This window comes from Dendropsophus ebraccatus, chromosome 13 (genome assembly GCF_027789765.1).
Source record: "Dendropsophus ebraccatus isolate aDenEbr1 chromosome 13, aDenEbr1.pat, whole genome shotgun sequence".
Taxonomy (NCBI): Eukaryota; Metazoa; Chordata; class Amphibia; order Anura; family Hylidae; genus Dendropsophus; species Dendropsophus ebraccatus.
Genome location: NC_091466.1, coordinates 15475462 through 15503298, shown reverse-complemented (window position 1 = coordinate 15503298; position 27837 = coordinate 15475462). Strand labels below are relative to the sequence as shown.

The 27837-nt window shown below is 46.8% G+C and overlaps 1 protein-coding gene across 3 annotated transcripts; it reads right to left on the bottom strand.

Annotated features, from left to right (window-relative positions):
• Positions 1 to 359: 359 nt before the first annotated feature.
• Positions 360 to 18577, bottom strand: MINDY1 (MINDY lysine 48 deubiquitinase 1). 3 transcript variants are annotated; one of them, XM_069951271.1, is made up of 10 exons: positions 18456 to 18577; positions 15154 to 16218; positions 12306 to 12363; positions 10739 to 10803; positions 9742 to 9900; positions 8485 to 8587; positions 5474 to 5616; positions 4439 to 4615; positions 3693 to 3833; positions 360 to 1071 (listed from the first exon to the last, which is right to left on the bottom strand). In XM_069951271.1, the coding sequence occupies exons 2-10, from the start codon at positions 15763 to 15765 to the stop codon at positions 994 to 996; spliced, it is 1536 nt and encodes a 511-aa protein (XP_069807372.1). In that variant the 5' UTR covers positions 15766 to 16218; positions 18456 to 18577; the 3' UTR covers positions 360 to 993. The 3 variants fall into 3 exon arrangements, with proteins under 3 accessions (XP_069807372.1, XP_069807369.1, XP_069807371.1); XM_069951268.1 differs by having other exon boundaries at positions 4430 to 4615; positions 18456 to 18576; XM_069951270.1 differs by having other exon boundaries at positions 4430 to 4615; positions 18378 to 18462.
• Positions 18578 to 27837: the final 9260 nt, after the last annotated feature.

The following is a 27837-nucleotide window of genomic DNA, read 5'->3' as shown; positions in this document are numbered from 1 at the left end:
TTGATAAGTACTCGAAGTCTGGAGATTTTTAGATAAAAGTAATTTACAAATAAATATAACTTTCTGAAACCAGTTGATTTGAAATAAAAATTTTTTTGCTGGAGTACCCCTTTAACACTGACAATCTGTCCCATTACTATATATAACCAGACTTTAGGAGCTGAGACCTCTTATACTTGCACCTATGGACCTAAAGAAAAAATAAACGGTGGACAGATCTGCCTCACCTCCCTCTGCTGGGACCGGCAAACACTGACCGCACACTGACTCTAGCCCTTAGCCTTTGTAGTCAGGGGGTAGATAGGTAATTGGACCCATTTATGGAGGCGCAGAGCCACCTACACATAATCCACGCCAAGAAATTGCAAAGACTTTACTTCCCTAAAACTGATCCCGAGTTACATCTTGTATAATCCTCTAGTCACATCCAAAGCTGCATTCAATAAACTGCATCTCCTATAATACATTGCACAATGCCTGGTACAGACACCACAACCTCCACAAGGACGTGTTCTTTCCAGACACTGAACCAGCAGGGGATGCAGGGAGATGCAGCATTGAGAGTGACCGGTGTAGAAGACACGGAGATCAGCTACAGATACAATGGGCGTCCAAAGGGGGGAGACAATTTTACCCTTTTTCAGCCTCAACAGTAAGAACGATTTGATTACTTTATGGATGCCCCAAGAAAGGCCCCATTGGAGTACTGACCGTAATGATACAAAAACAGGGACAAAAGAAAAGAGAAAGGCAGAAGATGGGGGATGAGGCGGTGTGTGGGACATCTCTCCTCACTACTGGTCGTATATTACAAGGAAAGAAAGAAGTCACACGCTGTAAGTGCTTAGATAAGAAAAGGGCCCGGAAATTTATACAAACTCAGCAGTGAACCGAGCGTGGACTCCAAGCATCTGCTGTACAGCGAGGGAGGCCTGTGCAGCACCCCCTGGTGGTTGAACCCTGGATTCCTTTGCCCATTACATAGTGGTGGGGCTATAGCAGGACACAGTCCGAATCCTTCTGTCTCTGCCTGCGGTCGGAGGACGGACGTCCGGAAGTCTGAGGCCTCGCCTGGAGCAAAAGAGAATAAAAGCCAAATTAATAATAAATAACCTATAATGGATTCTGCAGTGACTGTGGCTTTAAGGGGGCATGTGATCTGCCGTGCTCTTGGCCATGATTGGTAAGAAGCCGGATTATACGCAGGACGCTGACTCACTGCTCACTCCATCTCTCCTGTGATTAGAGGAGATTTTTTGCTATTTCCAGGCACCTATGTAATGCCCTACATAACAGATTACTCTGTGCTAAATACTTCACCCAGTTCTATGCCATTCGTCCTTCATACACAGTGTAAAAAAAAAAAATCAATGATTTACAGCTTTTATGAGATCGAAGACAGAGCTGTCCTCAGATTTAAGCAGTATGTCGCCACCAAGTGGCCTAGATAAGGAACTGCAACGTGAAGGGGTTCAGGCTCTGCTTACATGGAGGGATAAGGCTTCAAAGAAATACTAGATATTTATAAAGACATCGGCCTACGCTCTGCAGTTCCATATTATTCTCACCAATCCCCTGGCTCATGGCCTTTGCATATCTACAGGTTATGTGACATCTAGGTGACCACCACCTCCATTCATAGGTAGGTAGATACAAAAATACATGAAGACAAGCTCTGCCGATGCAACCTATTAGGCCATGAGGACGTCATACAGGTGGATCCTCCACATATGACCATGCTCTATAAACTAGCCCATCCATTGTAAGGTATAGTAGAACCAGTATGGATGTTCTTCTGAATGGCCTTGAAGAAGCTATGGTAGGTGAATGGTCTGTCTGGTTGGTAATGGCTTCCTTCCTCTTTAACCCCTTAAAGTCAAAGACAATTTTTCGTTTTTGCGCTTTTGCTTTTTCCACTTTATGTTTAAACAGCCATAGCTCTTGCATATTGTCACCTTATTTTTTTGTGACACCAATTGTACTTTGCAATGACAGACTTTATTTTCCAATAAAATATGCTGCAAAACGGGGGGGGGGAATAATTTGCGCTGTCAAATTGAAAAAAATAAAATAATAAAGAATTTGTTTTCATTTCAGGGAGTTTCGTGTTAACGACGTTCGCCCTGTGGTAAAACTGCCATGTTATCTATGTTCCTCACATTGATTACAATGATATGTAACTTGTGTAACTTTTATTTTATTTGCCGGCTTTTAAACAATGAAAACCTTGAAAAAAACACAAAACTTAAAGTGTTTTAAATTGCTCTATTCCCTGCCTTATACGCTTTTATCCTTTGGTCTATGGGGCTGTGTGAGGTGTCATTTTTTGCGCCATGATGTGTTCTTTCTATCGGTACCTTGTTTGCGTATATGCAACTTTTTGATCGCTTTTTATTACATTTTTTCTGGATTTGACGTGACCAAAAATTAGCAATTTTGCTCTTTGGAATTGATTTTTGCGCTTACGCCGTTTACTGTGAGAGATCAGAAATAAGATAAATAGTTTGGGCGATTACGCACACGGCGATACCAAATATGTATGTTTATTTATTTATAAAATGGGATAAGGGGGATGATTTGGACTTTTATTAGGGGAGGGGATTTTTTTATTAATAAAAAAAAAACCTTTTTACTTTATTTTTTTACTTTAAAGGGTTTATCCAGTGCTACAAAAACATGGCCACTTTCTTTCAGAGACAACACGACTCTTGTCTCCAGTTCAGGTGCGGTTTGCAATTAAGCTCCATTAACTTCAAAGGAACTGAGCAGCAAAACCCCACCCAAGCTGGAGACAAGAGTGGGGCTGTCTCTGGAAGAAAGTGGGCATGTTTTTGTAGTGCTGGATAACCCCTTTAACTAGAAGTCTGCTGCAGCCCAGAGCAATGTATAGCCGGGATCTGTGAGACGCTGAGGCCCGGCCCAGGCAGAAAAATGGGTACCCCCCCCCCCCCCCGCAATCACATCACAGAGGGGAGATCTGTTCACTAGACACCAAGGAAAGAATGCTTAACTAGCCTGTGCGGCAACGGGACCCGCGTCGGCTAATAGAGGCGCTCCCCGACTGCAGATAACAGCTGGGAGCGGCGCCGGCCCCTCTCTAAACTCCCCTCGCGCCACCATGATGTACAAGGTACGAGGTAAGTGGAACGCCAAAAACACCTATTTTCCATCAAGCACAGAGCACAGACATGGAAAGAGGAAGCAGCAGACAGCTTGTGTCGGGGCACAACAGGGACCAGGGAACAGGTTTACGCATGTGATAATTTGATTGCAAGCGTTTTTACACACATGGCGATACTAAGTGTGTACTTTTATGTGTGTATTGCACTTTATTTATATATATCTCATTGCCTGATAAACATTATACTGCAGTGCTCATCTGCACTGCAATGTAATGTGACTGTCATAGGCATTGCTGGTCAGACTTTGGTTTATGGCACAATCCGAGCTCGACTCAGGTCTCGGCAGTTGCAGCGGGTGCTCAACTATTAACAACAACTAGGGCCTGCCGCAGATGCTGTGCCCATTTCATCCAAGGACAGAACTTTATTTCCATGAGCAGTAATGCACCGCAAAAATGGACATTCAGTTACATCCTTAGTTGGGGACGGGTTAAAGAGAAGACTTCCCAGCTGTTTAGGCAAGTGCAGTTATGTGATGTTAGATGATGCCAGTGTAGGGAGGTTACTTACTTGCTGGGGAGATTGTGGGGGCGCTGGGGATGGAACCTGCTGCTGATACTCTTCTTTCTGCAGCTGTCGAGCTAGCTCCAGGTCACTCATGGGCAGAGGTCCTTGCTGCTGCTGCTGTAGAGACAGTGCGATCATGTAATCCTGCAAGAGAAGAAAATTATGTATAATAGTGTAATAGTGATGCACAGCTGATGTCTATGTAAAAAAAAAAAAAAAAATTTATAAACTTTATACATACCTGTCCACTCTCCCCAGTGTCCTATGTTATAGCTTCTGCCTGCTCCTTGCAGCCGCCACTTGCACTTCTAAGCCAGTCTCTGAATTCACAGCCTGCTCAGCCAATCACTAGCGGTGGCACTGTCCCCTCTTAACCAGTGATTGAAGTGACAGCCCGCTCAGTCAATCAATGGGCAAGACGGGACAGCGTCGCGGCCACTGTTTGGCTGAGCAGGCTGTCAATTCAGAGACTGGCTGGGGCGACGGCTGCGGGAAGAAGCTAGAACAGCAGGGAGCGTGGACAGGTAAGTATACAGTTTATTATTTTACACTTAAGGCAAGAGTGGTATGGACATAGCTAACTAAATATAAAGCCCTGGATGCATTATTATTGAGTAGTGTAATAGGCTCAGTAAGGAAACGCTGATCTAGCAGATGAACTCTCCCTTACAATAGTCATCGGGCTGTGTACTACGGCCCTTAGTCTAGTGGATGGCACTGCACCTAAAATAATGTCAGACCTGGTCCACCTGCTGTTGCTGTAGCTGCTGGGAAGAGCTGAATGAGGCGTCCTTCTCCAAGTGCTGAGTGAGATGGAAGTCAGAGTCACAGAAGCAGCTGTCACCTTCCACATTGTGCAGGCTCTCCCAGATCACCTTCTCTTCCTGCAAGAAGCCCTGGTCTGTAACCAGCAGGTACAAGTGACCCTGAGGAGACACAGATTACACTACAATAAGACAAATCCTCCTGGTGGCAATCCTATCTACTTACGGATTAATGAAGGTACATCACAAGCCAGATGTGCTGTGCAGAACTCTGGGAAAGCTAGGTGATAGCCTTTACGTCAGCTGTGATAGTTCTGCTTCAGAGACACAGCTAAAGCTTCAGTTTGCAGCTCAGTTCCACTGAAGAGAATGAAGCTTAACTGCAAACCACACCTGAACTGAAGACAAGAGTGGTGCTGTCTCTGGAAGAAAGTGGCCATGTTTTTTTTCCAACACTGGATAACCCTGTTAAGGGTATAAACACACACACACACCGTATACGCAGCGTATTTACTGCTGCGACACGCAGCAAATATGCAACAGATATGCAGCAGATTAGATCTAAATAAGTGAACAAAGCATCAAATCTGCTGCAGATCTGCTGCGTATACGGTGTGTGTGTTTGTACCCTAAAGGGTTATCTAGTGCTACAAAAACATGGCCACTTTCTTCCAGAGACAGTACCGCTCTTGTCTCCAGATCAGGTGCGGTTTGCAATTAAGCTCCATTCACTTCAATGGAACTGAGCAGCAAAACCCCAGCCAAGCTGGAGACAAGAGTGGGGCTGTCTCTGGAAGAAAGTGGCCCTGTTTTTGTAGCGCTGGATAACCCCTTAAACTCCTTATATATTTCCAATGGCCTCAGAAATCAAGAAACTGAACCAATTAAACAGACTGCAGGGAATCAGTGTTCTCATATGTAAATGCAATTGCTACTGACCAGTCACTCAGCTGTAAGCTAGGGGGGGGGGGGGGGGTTCAGGGTAGTGTAGGGGTATGATAGGTACTGACAGAATAGTACCTTGTGCTTTATTAGTGTGCTGAAGTGATTGTTCCGGAAGAAAACGCTGAGCTCCCCCTCCTTCACAGCTGCCATCAGCTCACACAGCCCGTGATAAGTCAGCTGCGCCGCTGAGGACTCCAGAAACTGCTCTGCGAGGAGGCCTGAGGATACACATGACATAAGGAATACAAATTCATGTTCACAACACAAACGTAACAAGACCCGATCAATGTGACTGCCAAGGAAAAATGCACTCATCAGCTGCTGTACAGAGGTATCTGTATCCAGTCTCTCATGGAGCCTGTGTGCACGTATAATGATAACACCTAGAGATGAGCGAACCGGGTTCGAGTCCATCCGAACCCGATTGTTCGGCATTTGATTAGCGGGGGCTGCTGAACTTGGATAAAGCTCTAAGGTTGTCTGGAAAACATGGATACAGCCAATGACTATATCCATGATTCCCACATAGCCTTAGGGCTTTATCCAACTTCAGCAGCCACCACTAATCAAATGCCGAACGCTCGGGTTCGGATGGACTCCAGCATGCTCGAGGTTCTCTCATCTCTAATAACACCTAATACGTTCACATTTAAAGGGGTAGTTCACAAAAAGAAAAATTCTTTCAAATCAACTGGTGCCAGAAAGTGCTATAGATTTGTAATTTAAAGAGGTAATCCAGCAAAAAAGTTTGTCTTTCAAATAAACTGGATTTAGAAATTTATACAGATTTGTAATTTCTATTTAAAAATCTCCAGTCTTCCCATACTTATCAGCTGAAGCATGTCCTGCAGGAAGTGGTATATTCTCTCCAGTCTGACACAGTGCTCTCTGATGACACCTCTGTTCATGTCAGAAACTGTCCAGAGCAGTAGCAAATCCCCAAAGAAAACCTCTCCTGCTCTCCAGACTGGAAATAATACTACTTCTAGCAAAATATACAGGGGATGAAGAAGAAGCACTGGAAGACTTGAGATTTTTTTTTTTTTATATATATATAAAAGTAAATTACAAATCTCAATCTCTGGCACCAGTTGATTTAACAGAAAACCTTTTTGATGAACAACCCCTTTAAGAACCATGAATAGAGTCAGAATTCTATTAGACAGTCAATTGCCTAGATTAGATACAAATGCAACAAACTCTTAGTAGTGAGAAGTAGTAGGTAAGGACAATTCCCTGCCATACTGAAGAAAACTCCCATTTAACCCCTTCAAGACAGAGCCCATTGATGCATGGATGTCCGGGTCAAATTAATGCAATGTTCCTCCCCGCCTTCTAGGAGCCATTTCACTTTTATTTTTCCACCTACAGGGCTGACTGTGGTGTAATTTTTTGCGCCATGATCTCTAGTTTTATTAATATCATATTGGTGTCATAGAAAAATCTTGATTGCTTTTTATTAATTTTTTTTCTGATATATAATTTAATAAAATCAGCAATCCTGGTGTTTTGTTTTTTTTTGTTTACGCTGTTCACCATGCGGGAACAATAATGTTATATATGAATAGATCGGACAATTCCGCACGCTACGATATGTAATAGGTTTACTTACTTTTAATTAGAGATGAGCAAACCGGGTTCGGGTTCGAGTCAATCCGAACCCGAACTATCGCCGTTTGATTAGCGGTGGCTGCTGAACTTGGTTAAAGCTCTAAGGTTGTCTGGAAAACATGGATACAGCCAATGACTATATCCATGATTTCCACATAGCCTTAGGGCTTTATCCAACTTCAGCAGCCACCGCTAATCAAATGCCCAACGTTCGGGTTCGGATCGACTCGAGCATGCTCGAGGTTTGCTCATCTCTACTTTTAATATTTTTATAATGGGCAAGGGGGTATTTTAAACTTTTATTGGGGGAGGGGGGGGGTTATAAGGGTTTTTTTAATACTTTTAAAAACTTTTATTATTATTATTTTTTTTTTTTTTTTACTTTTTTTTCACTGTAAAACTAGCAATCATTAGATTGCATGTACTAATCTATGCTATGCCATAGCATAGCATAGATCAGTGTTATCAGCGATCTATGTATAGACTGTGAGAGCACAGATCGCCAACCTGACAGGACGGAGGTAAGAGGCTTACCCCCGTCCGTCGCTACATGCGATCGGGACCCGATCACTCCCTTAAACGCTGCGATTAGAGATGAGCGAACCCTGAGCATGCTCAAGTCCATCCGAACTCGAACTTTTGGCATTTGATTAGCGGTGGCTGCTGAAGTTGGATAAAGCCCTAAGGCTATGTGGAAATCATGGATATAGTCATTGGCTGTATCCATGTTTTCCAGACAACCTTAGAGCTTTATCCAAGTTCAGCAGCCACAGCTAATCAAATGCCGATGGTTCGGGTTCGGATGTACTTGAACCCGAACCAGGTTCGCTCATCTCTAGCTGCGATTGCTATAGATTGCGGCATTAAAGGGTTTAATGAGACGCAGCTGCTTTCATTCTCTGGTGTGTGCGGGACCGCTCTCACTGCAGCGGTCCCGCACACATCAGGAAGCCCCAGAAGTCAGATAATATAAATATATATCTATATATATATATATATATATATATATATATATATATATACACATACACACACATTTCTGCTGCACGGGGTATGTGCAGTAGGAACTTATATATGGATTACTGACGGGAAAGGGGTTAATGAAGTAAGTGACGAGGACTTGCAAAGTATGTTATAACATTTTAGAACTATTATCTAACCAGCAGCAATATAAGTGGACGCAGATACCCAGCCTCCATAGTACGCTCCATGGTTAATAGTAGAGATCAGCAATTTTACTTGCATTCTGCTCATCGGGCTGTGGGCTTTGAAATCTGCTCCGTTCCCTGCTGCTCCTCCCCAGGTGCTGGGTAAATATGGCTCCTGTCCTGGAAAACTTCTCCCAGTTACCCAGGACTAGATTAATCTTTTCCCAGCACCTGGGGAGGAGCAGCAGGGAACGGAGCAGACCTCAAAGCCCACAGCCTGATGAGCAGAATGCAGATAGGAAGAAAGTGTGGAATAAAGGCCTTTACCTTCTGTAACCAGGTTGGGGTCACTCGAGTGCTTACAAGTGATTATCTTCTCTACCAGTTGGTTATAACTCAGTTTGCCCACAGCCTGGACGGCCTCAGAGCTCTGAAAGAATAAAGAAAAACACAGAAGTGTATCATGCCGGCCAATCTACATCATCATTAAACAGGGAGACGCTGTGGAATAAAAAGCCATGATGGGAATTATATCCCCTATGAAAAACTGTTTAGACTGCTGAATGCTGAATGTAAGTTTTTCTCACATTAGCTGCTCAAAAGTCATAAAATAGCAGACGTTCAAGGGGTAGGTCACCACAAAAATGTTCTATTTCAAATCAGCTTGTGCCAGAAATTTGTAATTTACTTCTATTACAAATCTTAAGTTATACAGTACTTATCAGCTGCTGTATGCCCTGCAAGAAGTGGTGTATTCTTTCCAGTCTGTAGAGCAGGAGAGGTTTTCTATGGGGATTTGCTCCTGCTACATACAATTCCTGTCATAGACAGAGGTAGCAGCAGAGAACACTGTGTCAGACTGGAAAGAATACACCACTTCCTGCAGGATATGCAGCAGCTAATAAGTACTGGAAGACTGGAGATTTTATAATAGCAGTAAATTACAAATCTATACAACACTTTCTGGCACCAGTTCATTGGAAAGAAAACATTTTTGGTGAACAACCGCTTTTAGGATATGTGAATTCCTGCCCCTACATATAATAGGAGAAGCTTAACAACAGCCCTTCTTCTTGGACCTTATAAACAATGATATGCTAACTTACTCAAAAGCTATTGACATTATGAATGGTAAAAAGAGGAGAGCAAGGAGGAGAGGGTGGTGGGACATGGTCTGGGGCCCAACATCAAAATCTTGAATTGATACTTCAGTGGTTTCCAGCACTGGTTCTGATTGGCAGCAGCAGTGATCATGTGATAGTACAGCACCACTGAGGACCATCAGAGCTTGGGTTGTGCAGCTAGCTTAGTTTCCTTAAAGGGGTATTCCAAGCTATCCCTTTTCTATGGGACACTAGATGATCAGTCCATTGGGACCCTAACCACTCAGCAAAATAAAGTAGAAATGTCCTCTGCAGTGATGTCCGTCTATAGAGCAGCACTTACCAAAATTCAAAAGCTGAAAAATGCAAAGCACTGCCCCATAGAGAATGTTTACACAGGAGCGGTTCACTCCTTCCATTACAAGGAACATTTCTTCTCAATCTCTATAATCTCCCAAACAACCCAGAAACCAGAAGGTACCTGAGGATCCACCAACCATCCATGGTACAAGGGAATATTGAGAAGGTCAAACACAATGCACTCCGGGGTGTACTCAAAATCTGACACGCCTGTGAAGCGTACGTTGACGTCCAGCCCTGTGGAAAGCTTGGGGAGCACGGTCATAGCATCGTTCACGTTCTGCGAAGAGACAAACAATACTTTGTTATCCTACACTTACACTTACACATGAGGGAGCAAAGAGGAACTAAAGGAGTTTCTATTAAACTAGGTGCATGTATTGTGTACTGCTCGCATATAACCAATGTCTGAAAGTACAAATGAGCACAGAAGAGCCTGGCTGCGGAGCACAGGAGAGAAGACCCAGAGCAGGGAAAGGTAAGGCATCAGGTGTTTGGGCAATCGTCAGCCGTGCATTGCTATTACACATAGCGATGCACGGTCGCCGCCCGACGACTTTAGGTCCAAACCTAAACTAACGATCAGCCGATGATCGTTTCATTGGCTGATCGTTGTCTCTATCACATGGAGCGATAGTAGGCTGAATCGGCTGATCATCGCTCTGTGTAATAGGGCACTTACGCTCATCTCTAATGACAAGTGCTTTGCTTCTCATCACCTTTCCCTGAGAGACACCGGCCTTAGATTATGATAAGTCAAAAAGGTAGAAAGCCACTCAGGGATGATGGGAGAGATGGGAACTGTTCTGGGGTCCCTGTGGTTAGACCTTCAGAGATCATACATTTATAGAATATCCTAGCTATGCCATACATATATGTGGCTGGTTATAACCTTAAAATGGTGTGCGTTGTTCATCACTAATGGGAATGACAGGTTTAGAAAATCCTTCATCCAATGCCCTGAAGTAAATGGGGCCGAGATGTAATACCGCACACAACCTAAAACCAGGGGTGGTGCTGTTTTTGCAAGAAAATAGCTGTGTTTTATGTTTGTTATAATTCTGGAGCATCTCATGGTCAATGTCACATATAGTAGTACAGTCCTGACTGTGACTGACCTGCTGGAAATTTAGCTGGAGCGCCTCAGAGTTCTCCTGTGGTTGTATGGACAGGATGCAATCGCCTACATAGAAAAAAAAAAAAGGAAAAGGGAAGATTAGTAAATTGTAATACAAGTTCATGTAAAGATAAATTGGGTAAATGCACGTGACTGTGTCTGAGCAGAGCTAGGACCCCTGTACTCTGTAGGCCAGAAAGGGGGGGGGGGGGGGGGGGGGGGGTGCGCTTATATAATCAGCTCTTATATAAAAGACGATGGGCGAGTGCTTGCTCATATGTGGGCTGGTCGCAGGCTCTATCACACTGGCATATATCACCAAAAACTCGCACACTCCTATGAAAAAACAGCTGAGGTGGTGGGTGGCCCTGTGGTACTGTAGGGGTTAACAGCTCATATAAGAAGATGGAAGATCTGGCAGAGAACATGATGGGCGCTGGGTACAGAGCAAACAGCAGCCCTGGCACTCTCTTCTGGGATTTGTTCGGAGTGTTTGACTAAGAGCTGGGTTGGCAGCGAGCAGAGATCACAGTGTTTATTCCCACGTGGTCAACACATTCATCTCTTATCAGGATTTCAGGAAGCCGGACATCGCTGCAAGGTTTATCTTGGCCACAATGGTAAACGCCGGGAGAATGTTGGGGCAAGAAGGGGGTCCGGCCATAGCAGAAAAGCTACAATACTGGGGGAGGGGTGTTCTCATAAGGGACTTACACAATAACCAGAATAGGGGAACCTGAGCCTCACACTCAAAAGAATAGTGGCCACTCACCCTGAGGAGTCATAAGGAGAATTAAGAGAATTATACATCATATACGGAACCAACAATGGTCAGAAAGTTATGTAGATTTGTAATTTACTTATATTCAAAAATCTCAAGTCTTCCAGTACTTATCCGCTGCTGTATGTCCTGCAGGAAGTGGTGTATTATTTCCAGTCTGACACAGTGCTCGCTGCTGCCACCTCTGTCCAGAGCAGGAGAGGATTTGCTGCTGCTCTGGACAGTTCCTGTCATGGACAGAGGAGGCAGCAGAGAGCACTGTGTCAGACTGGTAATAATACACCACTTCCTGCAGGACATACAGCAGCTGATAAGTACTGGAAGAATTGAGATTTTTAAATAGAAGTAAATGAAAAATCTATAACTTTCTAAAACCAGTTGATTTGAAAGAAAAAACGGAGTACCCCTTTGATGCATTGTTATACAAACCTGTGATTAGGTAGAGGCATCATCCCCCACGATCATACAGTTATACATGCAGTAAACATGATTCTACAGTCGCTCATGTATAATGGGTATAATGATTTGCGCCTTAGAAAAACAACTGTGAGAGCATCACGCGCTGTGTGAAAATTACCCGAGAAGAGTCATCCAAGTGCGGAGTGTATATAGGCTAAACCATCAGTCACATTATACATCTATAGAAGGTTTACGTCATGTATTACAGTATGGAGGGAGCGGATCGTGCTCAGCCCTAATGACAGATCCCTGTAAGATTACAGTGTTGAGTTTTCCCCAGGATTATAACAATACCTGCAAACAAAAAAAAAAAAATCTTATCTCTTACCAAGATGGGCCATGAGCTCCTCAGACGTGATCAGCTCCTTCTGAGGCGGAAGCTTCACCTGCAATAAGACACATGACGGATTAGAAGACATCACTACTGGACCCACTTCTGAATAGCAGCTAAAGAGTTAAAGGGGTTGTCCCAAAAATAGGGATCGATCCGCTGTCCACAGGAGGGGCGGTAAGTGCCAGGAAAGAATGCCCACCGGGAGGTGTGGGACCCCATTATCAAAACTGCAGTGGTTCCTTTAGAAAGGCGATACACTATATTATTCTGTATACTCCAGTTACATCCAGAGCTGCATTCACAGTTCTGCTGGCTTCTGGACAGCTGGTACAACCCTGACCCTTCCCGACAGTGTATCAGCTGTATTACTCTGTATACTCCAGTTACAACCAGAGATGCATTTACAGTTGTGCTGGCTCCTGGACAGCTATCCCAACCCTGACCCTTCCTGACAATGTATCAGCTGTATTACACTGTATACTCTAGTTACATCCAGAGCTGCATTCACAGTTCTGCTGGCTCCTGGACAGCTGTCACAACCTTGACGCTCCCAGTTTTTTTGTTTTGTGACACTGTATACAATGTAACATGCAGTGTGTATAATATATACAGTATAACGTGAGCTCTGTATATTGTGTATACTCTGTATACGGTGACCTCTGTTGTTATATAATACATGATGATGGTCTGGTAAGTAAAGGAGGCTGCATGGTACCAGTGGGATCCAGTCTGTACAACACATGACCAGCTGTCCGCCTCAGAGAAACAAAGCCGGGTTGCACTGCATAACCAGGCAGATATGCAGCCTGGAACTCAGGAGCTGTAATCATAATGGTTTCCAAGCTACATTACATTCAGTGTCATCCCTTAGTGTGACTGCAGGTTACAAACTGTACTAGAATTCTGCAGGTGTCAGGGCTGAAAACTTCCCTGCTTGTACAGAGTCCAGAGTACTGCAGTACCAGCCAGATGACCTTTCGGGCCGCAGTGTTCTGATGCGGGTGCATCCGTGCCCGCACGCATCAGAACTTTCCACAGCACACTACGGAGCGAGCCGCCGGATCCGCCCGCTCCATAGTGTGCACTGACATGGTTTCTGCGCCCGCCATTCAATGAATAGCGGCTGGAGAAAACTGACATGTCAGTTGTTTGTGGCGCCGCTAGGGATCCCGGCCGGAACGTATACTGTGTGTATATGCTCCGGCCGGGATCCCATACAAGACAAGGCAACGTATCTTTTCGTGAAAAGAACGGTCGTTGTTGCCGATTTCAACAAGGGCTGTACCTTAACGAAAATATACGTTGTGTGAACATAGCCTAATACAGGATGTAACTCGGGATAAGTAATGTATGTACACAGTGACCCCACTGACATGTCAGTTCTTTGCGGCCCGGCATGGGATCCCGGCCGGAGTGTATACTATGTGTATACGCTCCAGCCAGAATCCCATAGAACAAGAGGCAATGTTCCGCACTGCATTAAGTACGGCCGTACTTTTACGTAGTGTGAACATAGCCTAAAACAGGATGTAACTCAGGATCAGTAATGTAAGTACACAGTGACCCCACCAACAGAATAGTGATTGCAGCTCTGGAGTATAATACAGGATGTAACTCAGGATCAGTACAGGATAAGTAATGTAATGCATGTACACAGAGACCCCACCAGCAGAATAGTGAGTGCAGCTCTGGGGTATAATACAGAATGTAACTCAGGATCAGTACGGGATCAGTAATGTAATGCATGTACACAGTGACTCCACCAGCAGAATAGTGAGTGCAGCTCTGGGGTATAATACAGGATGTAACTCAGGATTAGTACAGGATCAGTAATGTAATGTATGTACACAATGACCCCACCAGCAGAATAGTGAGTGCAGCTCTGCAGTATAATACAGGATGTAACTCAGCATCAGTAATGTAATGTATGTACACAGTGACCTCACTAGCAGAATAGTGAGTGCCGCTCTGGAGCATAACACAGGATGTAACTCAGGATCAGTAATGTAATGTATGTACACAATGACCCCACCAACAGAATAGTGATTGCAGCTCTGGGGTATAATACAGGATGTAACTCAGGATCAGTACAGGATAAGTAATGTATATACAGTGACCCCACCAGCAGAATAGTGAGTGCTGCTCTGGAGTATAATACAGGATGTAACTCAGGATCAGTACAGGATATGTAATCTAATGTATGTACACAGTGACCCCACCAGCAGAATAGTGAGTGCAGCTCTGCAGTATAATACAGGATATAACTCAGCATCAGTACAGGATCAGTAATGTAATGTATGTACACAGTGACCCCACCAGCAGAATAGTGAGTGCAGCTCTGGAGTATAATACAGGATATAACTCAGCATCAGTACAGGATAAGTAATGTAATGCATGTACACAGTGACCCCACCAGCAGAATAGTGAGTGCAGCTCTGGAGTATAATACAGGATGTAACTCAGGATAAGTAATGTATGTACACAGTGACCCCACCAGCAGAATAGTGAGTGCAGCTCTGGAGTATAATACAGGATGTAACTCAGCATCAGTACAGGATCAGTAATGTATGTACACAGTGACTATTTTTAGTTAGATAACCACATATAATCTCTAAGCTGGTGATGATAGGATGTAGCCTGGCACACACCAACCATACAGTTCATATGATACAACTGATTCTAGGACAATAAGCAGTGAGGCTCCAGCAGCCGATAACCCACAGTGGTGATCATGGAGTTTCGGTTCTACAGCATCAATATGATCTGTTAGTGGTAGGTTAGATGAGAAAGCGTTCTGGATTACGGGATGCTATACAACGCCCTCCCTTTCATCCTCACGTACCTTCCAACGCAGAAACAAAATATTCATGATGGCGATCAAGGGGCACGGGCCGTTTTCGCTCTGGGTGAGCACCGGCGTCCGCTCTCCCTTCCAGTTTATCCACTTCACAAAGTAATAGTCCGCCCCTGTGGCTCCGTTCCCTGCTGGCTTTGACGCCCCGGACTCCATCGCCTCCTCACAGGGGCTGACGCTCGCACTGGAGCACAGCAGATTCTGCAGCGATGGATTCTCCATCTTGTCTGGATCGTTTGATGTCTGACGACTCACTGGCTGCTCAGATTCTACTGAAGTGGACATATCACTGGGTTTGCCTAGATCTTGAATGGACTGAGAGTTGCCATCCTCGGCTCCTCCATTGGACTGGGTGTCACTGGGTCGAGTGGTGGTGCTGTAGCTGCTGCTGTCACTGGACCCGGAGACCTCCCCCTCCTCCGACGTCTCTGGACTCTTCCCTGGGGCAACCTCGGGGGTCTTCTCCCCAGTGTCTGCTGCTTGTAGTTCCGCTCCCTGTGTTTTCTCACCGGCAAGAACCTCGCAATTCTCCGTCTGCGGAGGCGCAGCAGGCGTGGCTTTTATCTCCTGTCCCTGATCCATGGTGACTGACTGCTCCATAACACTAATTTACTAAATAGAAAAAAATATACAAAAGTACAAATTCCTGGCCGCCAAAAAATTATAAATACTATTAAGGGATTCTTCAAAAGTGTCCCATATCTGTATGGTCTCAACCTTATGTACAACAGGGAGGAGAATTAAAAAAAACAAAACAAAAAAAAAACTTGGACCCTCAGTAATATTCACACAAAAAAATACTAAAAAAGAAGCAGAAAAATAAAGGCAACGAGACACTTTAAAAATAAATTAGATTAAGCCAATAGGAAATCATGGTAAGAATCCGGAAAATACAAAAACAAATAGGTTAAAAAAAAAGTTAGGAAAAAACTGCTGAGAATAACCAGGAGGTGCTGAAACTTGTGTCCTGCAGGTGGCGCTGTGGAATATTCAGGCAGGGAGTCGGCTTTAGTGTCAGGACAAGAGGGGATGCCTATGGTGCTGGGAGCAGGTCTGTGGACGGAAGGGAGAATAAATATATATTATAATTCAGTGACCGCAATCTGGTTGGTACACAAAAAGCTGGAAACAATCAGCATGCTGCTGTTGACGGATCCTTATTGCATCTATGGTAGTTTTCTGGCACTTAATACGTATCCTGTGAGTCACTTTTATCCACAATTCTGCTCAAGCACATGATCACTGAGTGACTAAGCCTATCATGGAGTGCTATGCAGAGCAATGGTGGAGCAAAGAGGACGAGGATAGGTTTGTTTGTTTTTTTCTTTTTCTAAATTCTCCCTTTAATATCCCTTAAAGTTTCACTTTAAAGGATTCTATGCTTCCCTAAGCTTCACTGGGTTCTATGTTAAGAGAATAAGCTGTGGAATCTGTTGGCGCTATACAAATAATTATTATTCTGTCTCCTATCACCCTATACAGCCAGTCATAAACACTGATCACTCCAAGACTGACTGATCAGAGTGTGAGTATATAGGGGTCAGGTACAGTATATAGGGGTCTCCTCAGCAGGTGGAGAGGTCAGGTACAGTATATAGGGGTCAGGTACAGTATATAGGGGTCAGGTACAGTATATAGGGGTCTCCTCAGCAGGTAGAGGGGTCAGGTACAGTATATAGAGGTCAGGTACAGTATATAGAGGTCTCCTCAGCAGGTAGAGGGGTCAGGTACAGTATATAGAGGTCAGGTACAGTATATAGGGGTCAGGTACAGTATATAGAGGTCTCCTCAGCAGATAGAGGGGTCAGGTACAGTATATAGGGGTCAGGTACAGTATATAGGGGTCTCCTCAGCAGGTGGAGAGTTCAGGTACAGTATATAGGTGTCAGGTACAGTATATAGGGGTCAGGTACAGTATATAGGGGTCTCCTCAGCAGGTGGAGAGGTCAGGTACAGTATATAGGGGTCAGGTACAGTATATATAGGGGTCAGGTACAGTATATAGGGGTCTCCTCAGCAGGTAAAGGGGTCAGGTACAGTATATAGGGGTCAGGTACAGTATATAGAGGTCTCTCAGCAGGTAGAGGGGGTCAGGTACAGTATATAGGGGTCAGGTACAGTATATAGGGGTCTCCTCAGCAGGTGGAGAGGTCAGGTACAGTATATAGGGGTCAGGTACAGTATATAGAGGTCAGGTACAGTATATAGAGGTCTCCTCAGCAGGTAGAGGGGTCAGGTACAGTATATAGGGGTCAGGTACAGTATATAGAGGTCAGGTACAGTATATAGAGGTCAGGTACAGTATATAGGGGTCAGGTACAGTATATAGAGGTCAGGTACAGTATATAGAGGTCTCCTCAGCAGGTAGAGGGGTCAGGTACAGTATATAGGGGTCAGGTACAGTATATAGGGGTCTCCTCAGCAGGTAGAGAGGTCAGGTACAGTATATAGGGGTCAGGTACAGTATATAGGGGTCAGGTACAGTATATAGGGGTCTCCTCAGCAGGTGGAGAGTTCAGGTACAGTATATAGGTGTCTGGTACAGTATATAGGGGTCAGGTACAGTATATAGGGGTCTCCTCAGCAGGTGGAGAGGTCAGGTACAGTATATAGGGGTCAGGTACAGTATATAGGGGTCTCCTCAGCAGGTGGAGAGTTCAGGTACAGTATATAGGGGTCAGGTACAGTATATAGGGGTCTCCTCAGCAGGTGGAGAGTTCAGGTACAGTATATGTGTCTGGTACAGTATATAGGGGTCTCCTCAGCAGGTGGAGAGTTCAGGTACAGTATATAGGGGTCAGGTACAGTATATAGGGGTCTCCTCAGCAGGTAAAGGGGTCAGGTACAGTATATAGGGGTCAGGTACAGTATATAGGGGTCTCCTCAGCAGGTAAAGGGGTCAGGTACAGTATATAGGGGTCAGGTACAGTATATAGGGGTCTCCTCAGCAGGTGGAGAGTTCAGGTACAGTATATAGGTGTCTGGTACAGTATATAGGGGTCAGGTACAGTATATAGGGGTCTCCTCAGCAGGTAGAGGGGTCAGGTACAGTATATAGGGGTCTCCTCAGCAGGTGGAGAGGTCAGGTACAGTATATAGGGGTCAGGTACAGTATATAGAGGTCTCCTCAGCAGGTAGAGGGGTCAGGTACAGTATATAGGGGTCTTCTCCTTCCTTATAGGTAGGGTCCCACTATATACAGCCTTTCTCACCATTACACATCGTATCTGTAGGAGTCTGACGATAATAGAGCAGTAGGTCCTCATACACACGGGCAGGGCGGCCTGTACCTGTGCTGGGCCCCGGGCTGGGCGGCTCCTGGTCTCTCGGGGCCCCGCAGACTCCTCCAGCCTCTTGTTTATATTCCGGGACAGTTCTTCACACAGACGGACATAGACACCAGCGGCGTAGAGAGGAGCAGCAGCGCCCAGCACTGTCTGCAGCGGCCGCTAGTGGCGGGGGGGAGGTAGTGCAGCGGGCCTGTCATACTGGGGTGCTGCGCTGTCCTGACAGGATGAGCCCCTACATAGCATTACCACACAGTATCCGTGCCCATGGGAATACAGCAGCACAGTATCACACATGGTAGTAAATACACACCCAGCACACAGTATCACACATGGTAGTAGATACAAAGCCCAGCACACAGTATCACACATGGTAGTAGATACACAGTATTACACATGCTAGTAGATACACACCCAGCACACAGTATCACACATGGTAGTAGATACACAGCCCAGCACACAGTATCACACATGGTAGTAGATACACAGCCCAGGATACAGTATCCCACATGGTAGTAGATACACAGCCCAGCACACAGTATCACACATGGTAGTAGATACACAGCCCAGCACACAGTATCACACATGGTAGTAGATACAAAGCCCAGCACACAGTATCACACATGGTAGTAGATACACACCCAGCACACAGTATCACACATGGTAGTAGATACAAAGCCCAGGATACAGTATCACACATGGTAGTAGATACAAAGCCCAGCACACAGTATCACACATGGTAGTAGATACAAAGCCCAGCACACAGTATCACACATGGTAGTAGATACACAGCCCAGCACACAGTATCACACATGGTAGTAGATACACAGCCCAGGATACAGTATCCCACATGGTAGTAGATACACACCCAGCACACAGTATCACACATGGTAGTAGATACACACCCAGCACACAGTATCACACATGGTAGTAGATACACAGCCCAGGATACAGTATCACACATGGTAGTAGATACACAGCCCAGGATACAGTATCACACATGGTAGTAGATACAAAGCCCAGGATACAGTATCACACATGGTAGTAGATACAAAGCCCAGGATACAGTATCACACATGGTAGTAGATACAAAGCCCAGCACACAGTATCACACATGGTAGTAGATACACAGCCCAGCACACAGTATCACACATGGTAGTAGATACACAGCCCAGGATACAGTATCCCACATGGTAGTAGATACACACCCAGCACACAGTATCACACATGGTAGTAGATACACACCCAGCACACAGTATCACACATGGTAGTAGATACACAGCCCAGGATACAGTATCACACATGGTAGTAGATACACAGCCCAGGATACAGTATCACACATGGTAGTAGATACAAAGCCCAGGATACAGTATCACACATGGTAGTAGATACAAAGCCCAGGATACAGTATCACACATGGTAGTAGATACAAAGCCCAGCACACAGTATCACACATGGTAGTAGATACACAGCCCAGCACACAGTATCACACATGGTAGTAGATACACAGCCCAGGATACAGTATCCCACATGGTAGTAGATACACACCCAGCACACAGTATCACACATGGTAGTAGATACACACCCAGCACACAGTATCACACATGGTAGTAGATACACAGCCCAGGATACAGTATCACACATGGTAGTAGATACACAGCCCAGCACACAGTATCACACATGGTAGTAGATACAAAGCCCAGGATACAGTATCACACATGGTAGTAGATACAAAGCCCAGGATACAGTATCACACATGGTAGTAGATACAAAGCCCAGCACACAGTATCACACATGGTAGTAGATACACAGCCCAGCACACAGTATCACACATGGTAGTAGATACACAGCCCAGGATACAGTATCCCACATGGTAGTAGATACACACCCAGCACACAGTATCACACATGGTAGTAGATACACACCCAGCACACAGTATCACACATGGTAGTAAATACACAGCCCAGGATACAGTATCACACATGGTAGTAGATACAAAGCCCAGGATACATTATCACACATGGTAGTAGATACAAAGCCCAGCACACAGTATCACACATGGTAGTAGATACACAGCCCAGCACACAGTATCACACATGGTAGTAGATACACAGCCCAGCACACAGTATCACACATGGTAGTAGATACACACCCAGCACACAGTATCACACATGGTAGTAGATACACACCCAGCACACAGTATCACACATGGTAGTAGATACACAGCTCAGCACACAGTATCACACATGGTATTAGATACACAGCCCAGGATACAGTATCACACATGGTAGTAGATACACAGCCCAGCACACAGTATCACACATGGTAGTAGATACAAACCCAGCACACAGTATCACACATGGTATTAGATACACAGCCCAGCACACAGTATCACATATAGTATTATATACACAGCCCAGCACACAATATCACACATGGTAGTAGATACACACCCAGCACACAGTATCACACATGGTAGAAGATACACTGCCCAGGATACAGTATCACACATGGTAGTAGATACACACCCAGCACACAGTATCACACATGGTAGTAGATACAAAGCCCAGGATACAGTATCACACATGGTAGTAGATACACAGCCCAGGATACAGTATCCCACATGGTAGTAGATACACCGCCCAGCACACAGTATCACACATGGTAGTAGATACACAGTATTACACATGGTAGTATATACACAGCCCAGGATACAGTATCACACATGGTAGTAGATACACACCCAGCACACAATATCACACATGGTAGTAGATACACACCCAGCACACAGTATCACACATGGTAGTAGATACACAGCCCAGCACACAGTATCACACATGGTAGTAGATACACAGCCCAGCACACAGTATCACACATGGTAGTAGATACACATCCAGCACACAGTATCACACATGGTAGTAGATACACACCCGGCATACAGTATCACACATGGTAGTAGATACACAGCCCAGCACACAGTATCACACATGGTAGTAGATACACACCCAGCACACAGTATCACACATGGTAGTAGATACACACCCAGCACACAGTATCACACATGGTAGTAGATACACAGCCCAGGATACAGTATCACACATGGTAGTAGATACACAGCCCAGCACACAGTATCACACATGGTAGTAGATACACACCCAGCACACAGTATCACACATGGTAGTAGATACACAGCCCAGGATACAGTATCACACATGGTAGTAGATACACAGCCCAGCACACAGTGCAGCCGCTGTTCAGTTTTTCGTGCTGCCTCATGTAATCCTGGCCGTAGGGTATACCATGTGTATACGCTCCGGATGGGATTCCATTTATTCACATACAATGTATGTTTTTTATATAAATCACACGTTGTGTGAACATGGCCTAAGATTAGATACAGGAGCTGAGCACTGCGCCCCTCTCCCCCCTCACAGCATCTCAGGCCCGCACAGCAGAGGGCTGATACTACATTTCCCAGCATGCAGTGCAGCCGGTGTGGTCAGGCTGGCAGCTCCTCTGGACCGGTCACTAGTGAGGAGACTAGACAGGAGTTGCTGATGTTGGGGTCTGTCAGGGGACACTCCAGTCTAGGCGGCTATAATGTATACCAGTGCTCCTCCATACAGCTCTTCTATCACTGCTGCACTAGAATGGAGCGGCTATACCGAGGTCCATGAGTGTGTACAGTCTTACAATACACAGGCCAGGATGTGAAAGCATCAGGGGTGAGGGGTCAGTAGTCGTGTGGACCATGTAATATGTCATCCTGTGGTCTACAATGTTAATATGCAGAGATATATTCCCTGTATGTGTCGGGGGATGGAGCATAACCTATACAGGACAGAGTGCCCCCATATGTAAGAGACCAGACAAGACACCACAGCTGTAATACAGACAATTTCTAGATATTATCAAAGTTTTATTTAGAAAAACAAATAAATATAGAAACACAAATATACATACAAAATATATTAACTTCACAATATATTTAGGGGAACTATTAGCAGCTTAGCTGAATCTAAACTATATGTCCCTATAGCACAGAAGATGCCAGGGAGGATGGTATGTCTCTTACCTTCATCCTCAGCACTGTTACTCGTTTACTTCTCGGTCCAGTAAGATCATTAGGAGCACTGCCCTATGTGGCACTACGGGGGCAGGGCAGTGTTCCTACCAGTCTTACCAGACCATGGAGCAAACTACTAACTGCACCGAGAATAAGGGTAAGAAACGCACACACACATATATACACATACACTGCTCAAAAAAAAGGGAACACTCATATAACACATTCTAGATCTGAATGAATAAAATCTTCTCATTGAATACTTTGTTCTGTACAAAGCTGAATGTGCTGACAACAAAATCACAAAAATCATCAATGGAAATCACATTTATTACCCAATAGAGGGCTGGATTTGGAGTCGCACACAAAATTAAAATGGAAACACACTCCAGGCTGATCCAACTTTGATGTAATATCCTTAAAGGGGTAGTGTGGTGCTAAACAATTATTCACTAAATAACACACATTACAAAGTTATACAACTTTGTAATGTATGTTATGTTAGTGAATGGCCCCCTTCCCCGTGTTCCCCCCCCCCCACGCTAGACCCGGAAGTGTAGTGCTCTATACATACCTGCTTCTTGCCGACCCCCGTCCGCCATCTTGTGCCAATGATGTCATCCTCTGCCGCGTCATCAGCTACTCAGCCGCGATTGGCTGAGCATAGTTATGCTCAGCCAATCGCGGCTGAGTAGCTGATGACGCGGCAGAGGGCGGCCCGCACTAGGGACGGTCGGAGCGGTTCGGCCGTCCATCCGAAGATGACATCATTGGCACAAGATGGCGGACGGGGGTCGGCAAGAAGCAGGTATGTATAGAGCACTACACTTCCGGGTCTGGTGTGGGTGGGGGGAAACACGGGGAAGGGGGCGATTCACTAACATAACATACATTACAAAGTTGTATAACTTTGTAATGTGTGTTATTTAGTGAATAATTGTTAAGCGCCGCACTACCCCTTTAAAACTAGTCACAATGAGGCTGAGTATTGTGTGTGGCCTCCACGTGTCTATATGACCTCCTTACAACACCTGGGCATGCCCCTGATGAGGTGTCTGTATGACCTCCCTACAACACCTGGGCATGCTCCTGATGAGGTGTCTGTATCGCCTCCCTACAACACCCCGGCATGCTCCTGATGAGGTGGCTGTATGACCTCCCTACAGGGCCCGGGCATGCTCCTGATGAGGTGGCTGTATGACCTCCCTACAACACCTGGGCATGCCCCTGATGAGGTGTCTGTATGACCTCCCTACAACACCTGGGCATGCTCCTGATGAGGTGGCTGTATGACCTCCCTACAAGGCCCGGGAACGCTCCTGATGAGGTGTCTGTATAACCTACCTACAACACTTGGGCATGCTCCTGATGAGGTGGCTGTATGACCTCCCTACAACACCTGGGCATGCCCCTGATGAGGTGGCTGTATGACCTCCCTACAACACCTGGCATGCTCCTGATGAGGTGGCTGTATGACCTCCCTACAAGGCCCGGGCATGCTCCTGATGAGGTGGCTGTATGACCTCCCTACAAGGTCCGAGCATGCTCCTGATGAGGTGGCTGTATGATCTCCCTACAAGGCCCGGGCATGCTCCCTATGAGGTGTCTGTATGACCTCCCTACAACACCTGGGCATGCTCCTGATGAGGTGGCTGTATAACCTCCCTACAAGGCCCGGGAACGCTCCTGATGAGGTGTCTGTATAACCTACCTACAACACTTGGGCATGCTCCTGATGAGGTGTCTGTATGACGTCCCTACAAGGCCCGGGCATGCCCCTGATGAGGTGTCTGTATGACCTCCCTACAAGGCCCGGGCATGCTCCTGATGAGGTGGCTGTATGACCTCCCTACAAGGTCCGGGCATGCTCCTGATGAGGTGGCTGTATGACCTCCCTACAAGGTCCGGGCATGCTCCTGATGAGGTGGCTGAATGACCTCCCTACAAGGTCCGGGCATGCTCCTGATGAGGCGGCTCTATGATCTCCCTACAAGGCCCGGGCATGCTCCCGATGAGGTGTCTGTATGACCTCCCTACAACACCTGGGCATGCCCCTGATGAGGTGGCTGTATGACCTCCCTACAACACCTGGCATGCTCCTGATGAGGTGGCTGTATGACCTCCCTACAAGGCCCGGGCATGCTCCTGATGAGGTGCCTGTATGACCTCCCTACAAGGTCCGGGCATGCTCCTGATGAGGTGGTTGTATGATCTCCCTACAAGGCCCGGGCATGCTCCCGATGAGGTGTCTGTATGACCTCCCTACAACACCTGGGCATGCTCCTGATGAGGTGGCTGTATAACCTCCCTACAAGGCCCGGGAACGCTCCTGATGAGGTGTCTGTATAACCTACCTACAACACTTGGGCATGCTCCTGATGAGGTGTCTGTATGACCTCCCTACAAGGCCCGGGCATGCCCCTGATGAGGTGTCTGTATGACCTCCCTACAAGGCCCGGGCATGCTCCTGATGAGGTGGCTGTATGACCTCCCTACAAGGTCCGGGCATGCCCCTGATGAGGTGGCTGTATGACCTCCCTACAAGGTCCGGGCATGCCCCTGATGAGGTGGTTGTATGACCTCCCTACAACACCTGGGCATGCCCCTGATGAGGTGGCTGTATGACCTCCCTACAACACCTGGCATGCTCCTGATGAGGTGGCTGTATGACCTCCCTACAAGGCCCGGGCATGCTCCTGATGAGGTGGCTGTATGACCTCCCTACAAGGTCCGGGCATGCTCCTGATGAGGCGGCTGTATGATCTCCCTACAAGGCCCGGGCATGCTCCCTATGAGGTGTCTGTATGACCTCCCTACAAGGCCCGGGCATGCCCCTGATTAGGTGGTTGTATGACCTCCCTACAACACCTGGGCATGCCCCTGATGAGGTGGCTGTATGACCTCCCTACAACACCTGGCATGCTCCTGATGAGGTGGCTGTATGACCTCCCTACAAGGCCCGGGCATGCTCCTGATGAGGTGGCTGTATGACCTCCCTACAAGGTCCGGGCATGCTCCTGATGAGGTGGCTGTATGACCTCCCTACAAGGCCCGGGCATGCTCCCGATGAGGTGTCTGTATGACCTCCCTACAACACCTGGGCATGCTCCTGATGAGGTGGCTGTATAACCTCCCTACAAGGCCCGGGAACGCTCCTGATGAGGTGTCTGTATAACCTACCTACAACACTTGGGCATGCTCCTGATGAGGTGTCTGTATGACCTCCCTACAAGGCCCGGGCATGCCCCTGATGAGGTGTCTGTATGACCTCCCTACAACACCTGGGCATGCTCCTGATGAGGTGGCTGTATGACCTCCCTACAAGGCCCAGGCATCCTCCTGATGAGGTGGCTGTATGACCTCCCTACAAGGCCCGGGCATGCCCCTGATGACGTGGCTGTATGACCTCCCTACAACACCTGGGCATGCTCCTGATGAGGTGTCTGTATGACCTCCCTACAACACCTGGGCATGCTCCTGATGAGGTGGCTGTATGACCTCCCTACAAGGTCCGGGCATGCTCCTGATGAGGTGGCTGTATGACCTCCCTACAAGGCCCGGGCATGCCCCTGATGAGGTGGCTGTATGACTTCCCTACAACACCTGGGCATGCTCCTGATGAGGTGTCTATATGACCTCCCTACAACACCTGGGCATGCTCCTGATGAGGTGGCTGTATGATCTCCCTACAACACCAGGGCATGCTCCTGATGAGGTGTCTGTATGACCTCCCTACAAGGTCCGGGCATGCTCCTGATGAGGTGGCTATATGACCGCCCTACAAGGCCCGGGCATGCTCCCGATGAGGTGGCTGTATGACCTCCCTACAACACCTGGGCATGCTCCTGATGAGGTGGCTGTATGGCCTCCCTACAAGGCCGGGGCATCCTCCTCATGAGGTGGCTGTATGACCTCCCTACAAGGCCCGGGCATGCCCCTGATGAGGTGTCTGTATGACCTCCCTACAACACCTGGGCATGCCCCTGATGAGGTGGCTGTATGACCTCCATACAAGGCCCGGGCATGCCCCTGATGCGGTGGCTGTATTACCTCCCTACAAGGCCCGGGCATGCCCCTGATGAGGTGGCTGTATGACCTCCCTACAACACCTGGGCATGCTCCTGCTGAGGTGGCTGTATGACCTCCCTACAACACCTGGGCATGCTCCTGATGAGGTGTCTGTATGACCTCCCTACAAGGTCCGGGCATGCTCCTGATGAGGTGGCTGTATGATCTCCCTACAAGGCCTGGGCTTGCTCCCGATGAGGTGTCTGTATGACCTCACTACAACACCTGTGCATGCTCCGGATGAGGTGGCTGTATGACCGCCCTACAACACCTGGGCATGCTCCTGATGAGGTGGCTGTATGACCTCCCTACAAGGCCCGGGCATGCTCCTGATGAGGTGGCGAATGGTCTCCTGAGGGATCTCCTCCAAGATCTGGACTACAGCAGCCACCAACTCCTGGACAGTCTGTGCTGCAACGTGATGTTTGTGGATGGAGCGAGACATTATGTCCCAGATAGGCTCAGGGGGATTCAGGTCTGGGGAACGGGCGGCCAGTCCATAGATTCAATGTCTTTATCTTGCAGGAACTGCTGACACACTCAGTCACATGAGATTGTCCTGCATTAGGAAGAGCCCAGGGCCAACCGCACCACTATATGGTCTTACAAGGGGTCTGAGGATTTCCTCTCAGTACCCAATGGCAGTCAGGCTACCTCTGGCAACATAGAGGGCTGTGTGGCCCTCCAAAGAAATGCCACCCCACACCATTACTGACCCACTCGAAAAACGGTCAGGCTGAAGGATGTTGCAGGCAGATCGCTCTCCACGGCATCTCGTCACGTCTGTTACATGTGATCAGTGTGAACTTGCTTTCATCTGTGAAGAGCACAGGGCGCCAGTGGTGAATCTGCCAATCCTGGTGTTCTCTGGCAAATGCCAAGCGTCCTGCACAGTGTTGGGCTGTGAGCACAACCCCCATCTGTGGACGTCGGGCCCTCATGCCATCCTCATGGTGTCAGTTTCTAACCGTTTGTGCAGACACATGGACATTTGGGGCCTGCTGGAGGTCATTTTGCAGGGCTTTGGCAGTGCTCCTCCTGTTCCCTCCTGCACAAAGGAGGAGGTAGCAAGGCGTTTCCTTTCTACAGCCTCCTCCGCATCTTCTGGTACTGCCTCCAGCCTCAGCTTACATGGATGTGCCATCCTGGATGAGCTGCACTACCTGAGCCACTTGTGTGGGTTGTAGGGTCCGTCTCATGCTACCATGAGTGTGACAGCACCACCAACATTCAAAAGTGAGCAAAACATCA

Excerpts from the sequence above, each read along its gene's own strand:
- MINDY1 (XM_069951268.1), bottom strand. The coding sequence starts at position 15,765 with ATGGAGCAGTCAGTCACCATGGATCAGGGACAGGAGATAAAAGCCACG. Across the intron at positions 12,364-15,153 it reads TTTTGTTTCTGCGTTGGAAG|GTGAAGCTTCCGCCTCAGAA; the intron begins GTACGTGAGGAT and ends GTCTTATTGCAG. Across the intron at positions 5,617-8,484 it reads CCCCAACCTGGTTACAGAAG|GCCTCCTCGCAGAGCAGTTT; the intron begins GTAAAGGCCTTT and ends GTGTATCCTCAG.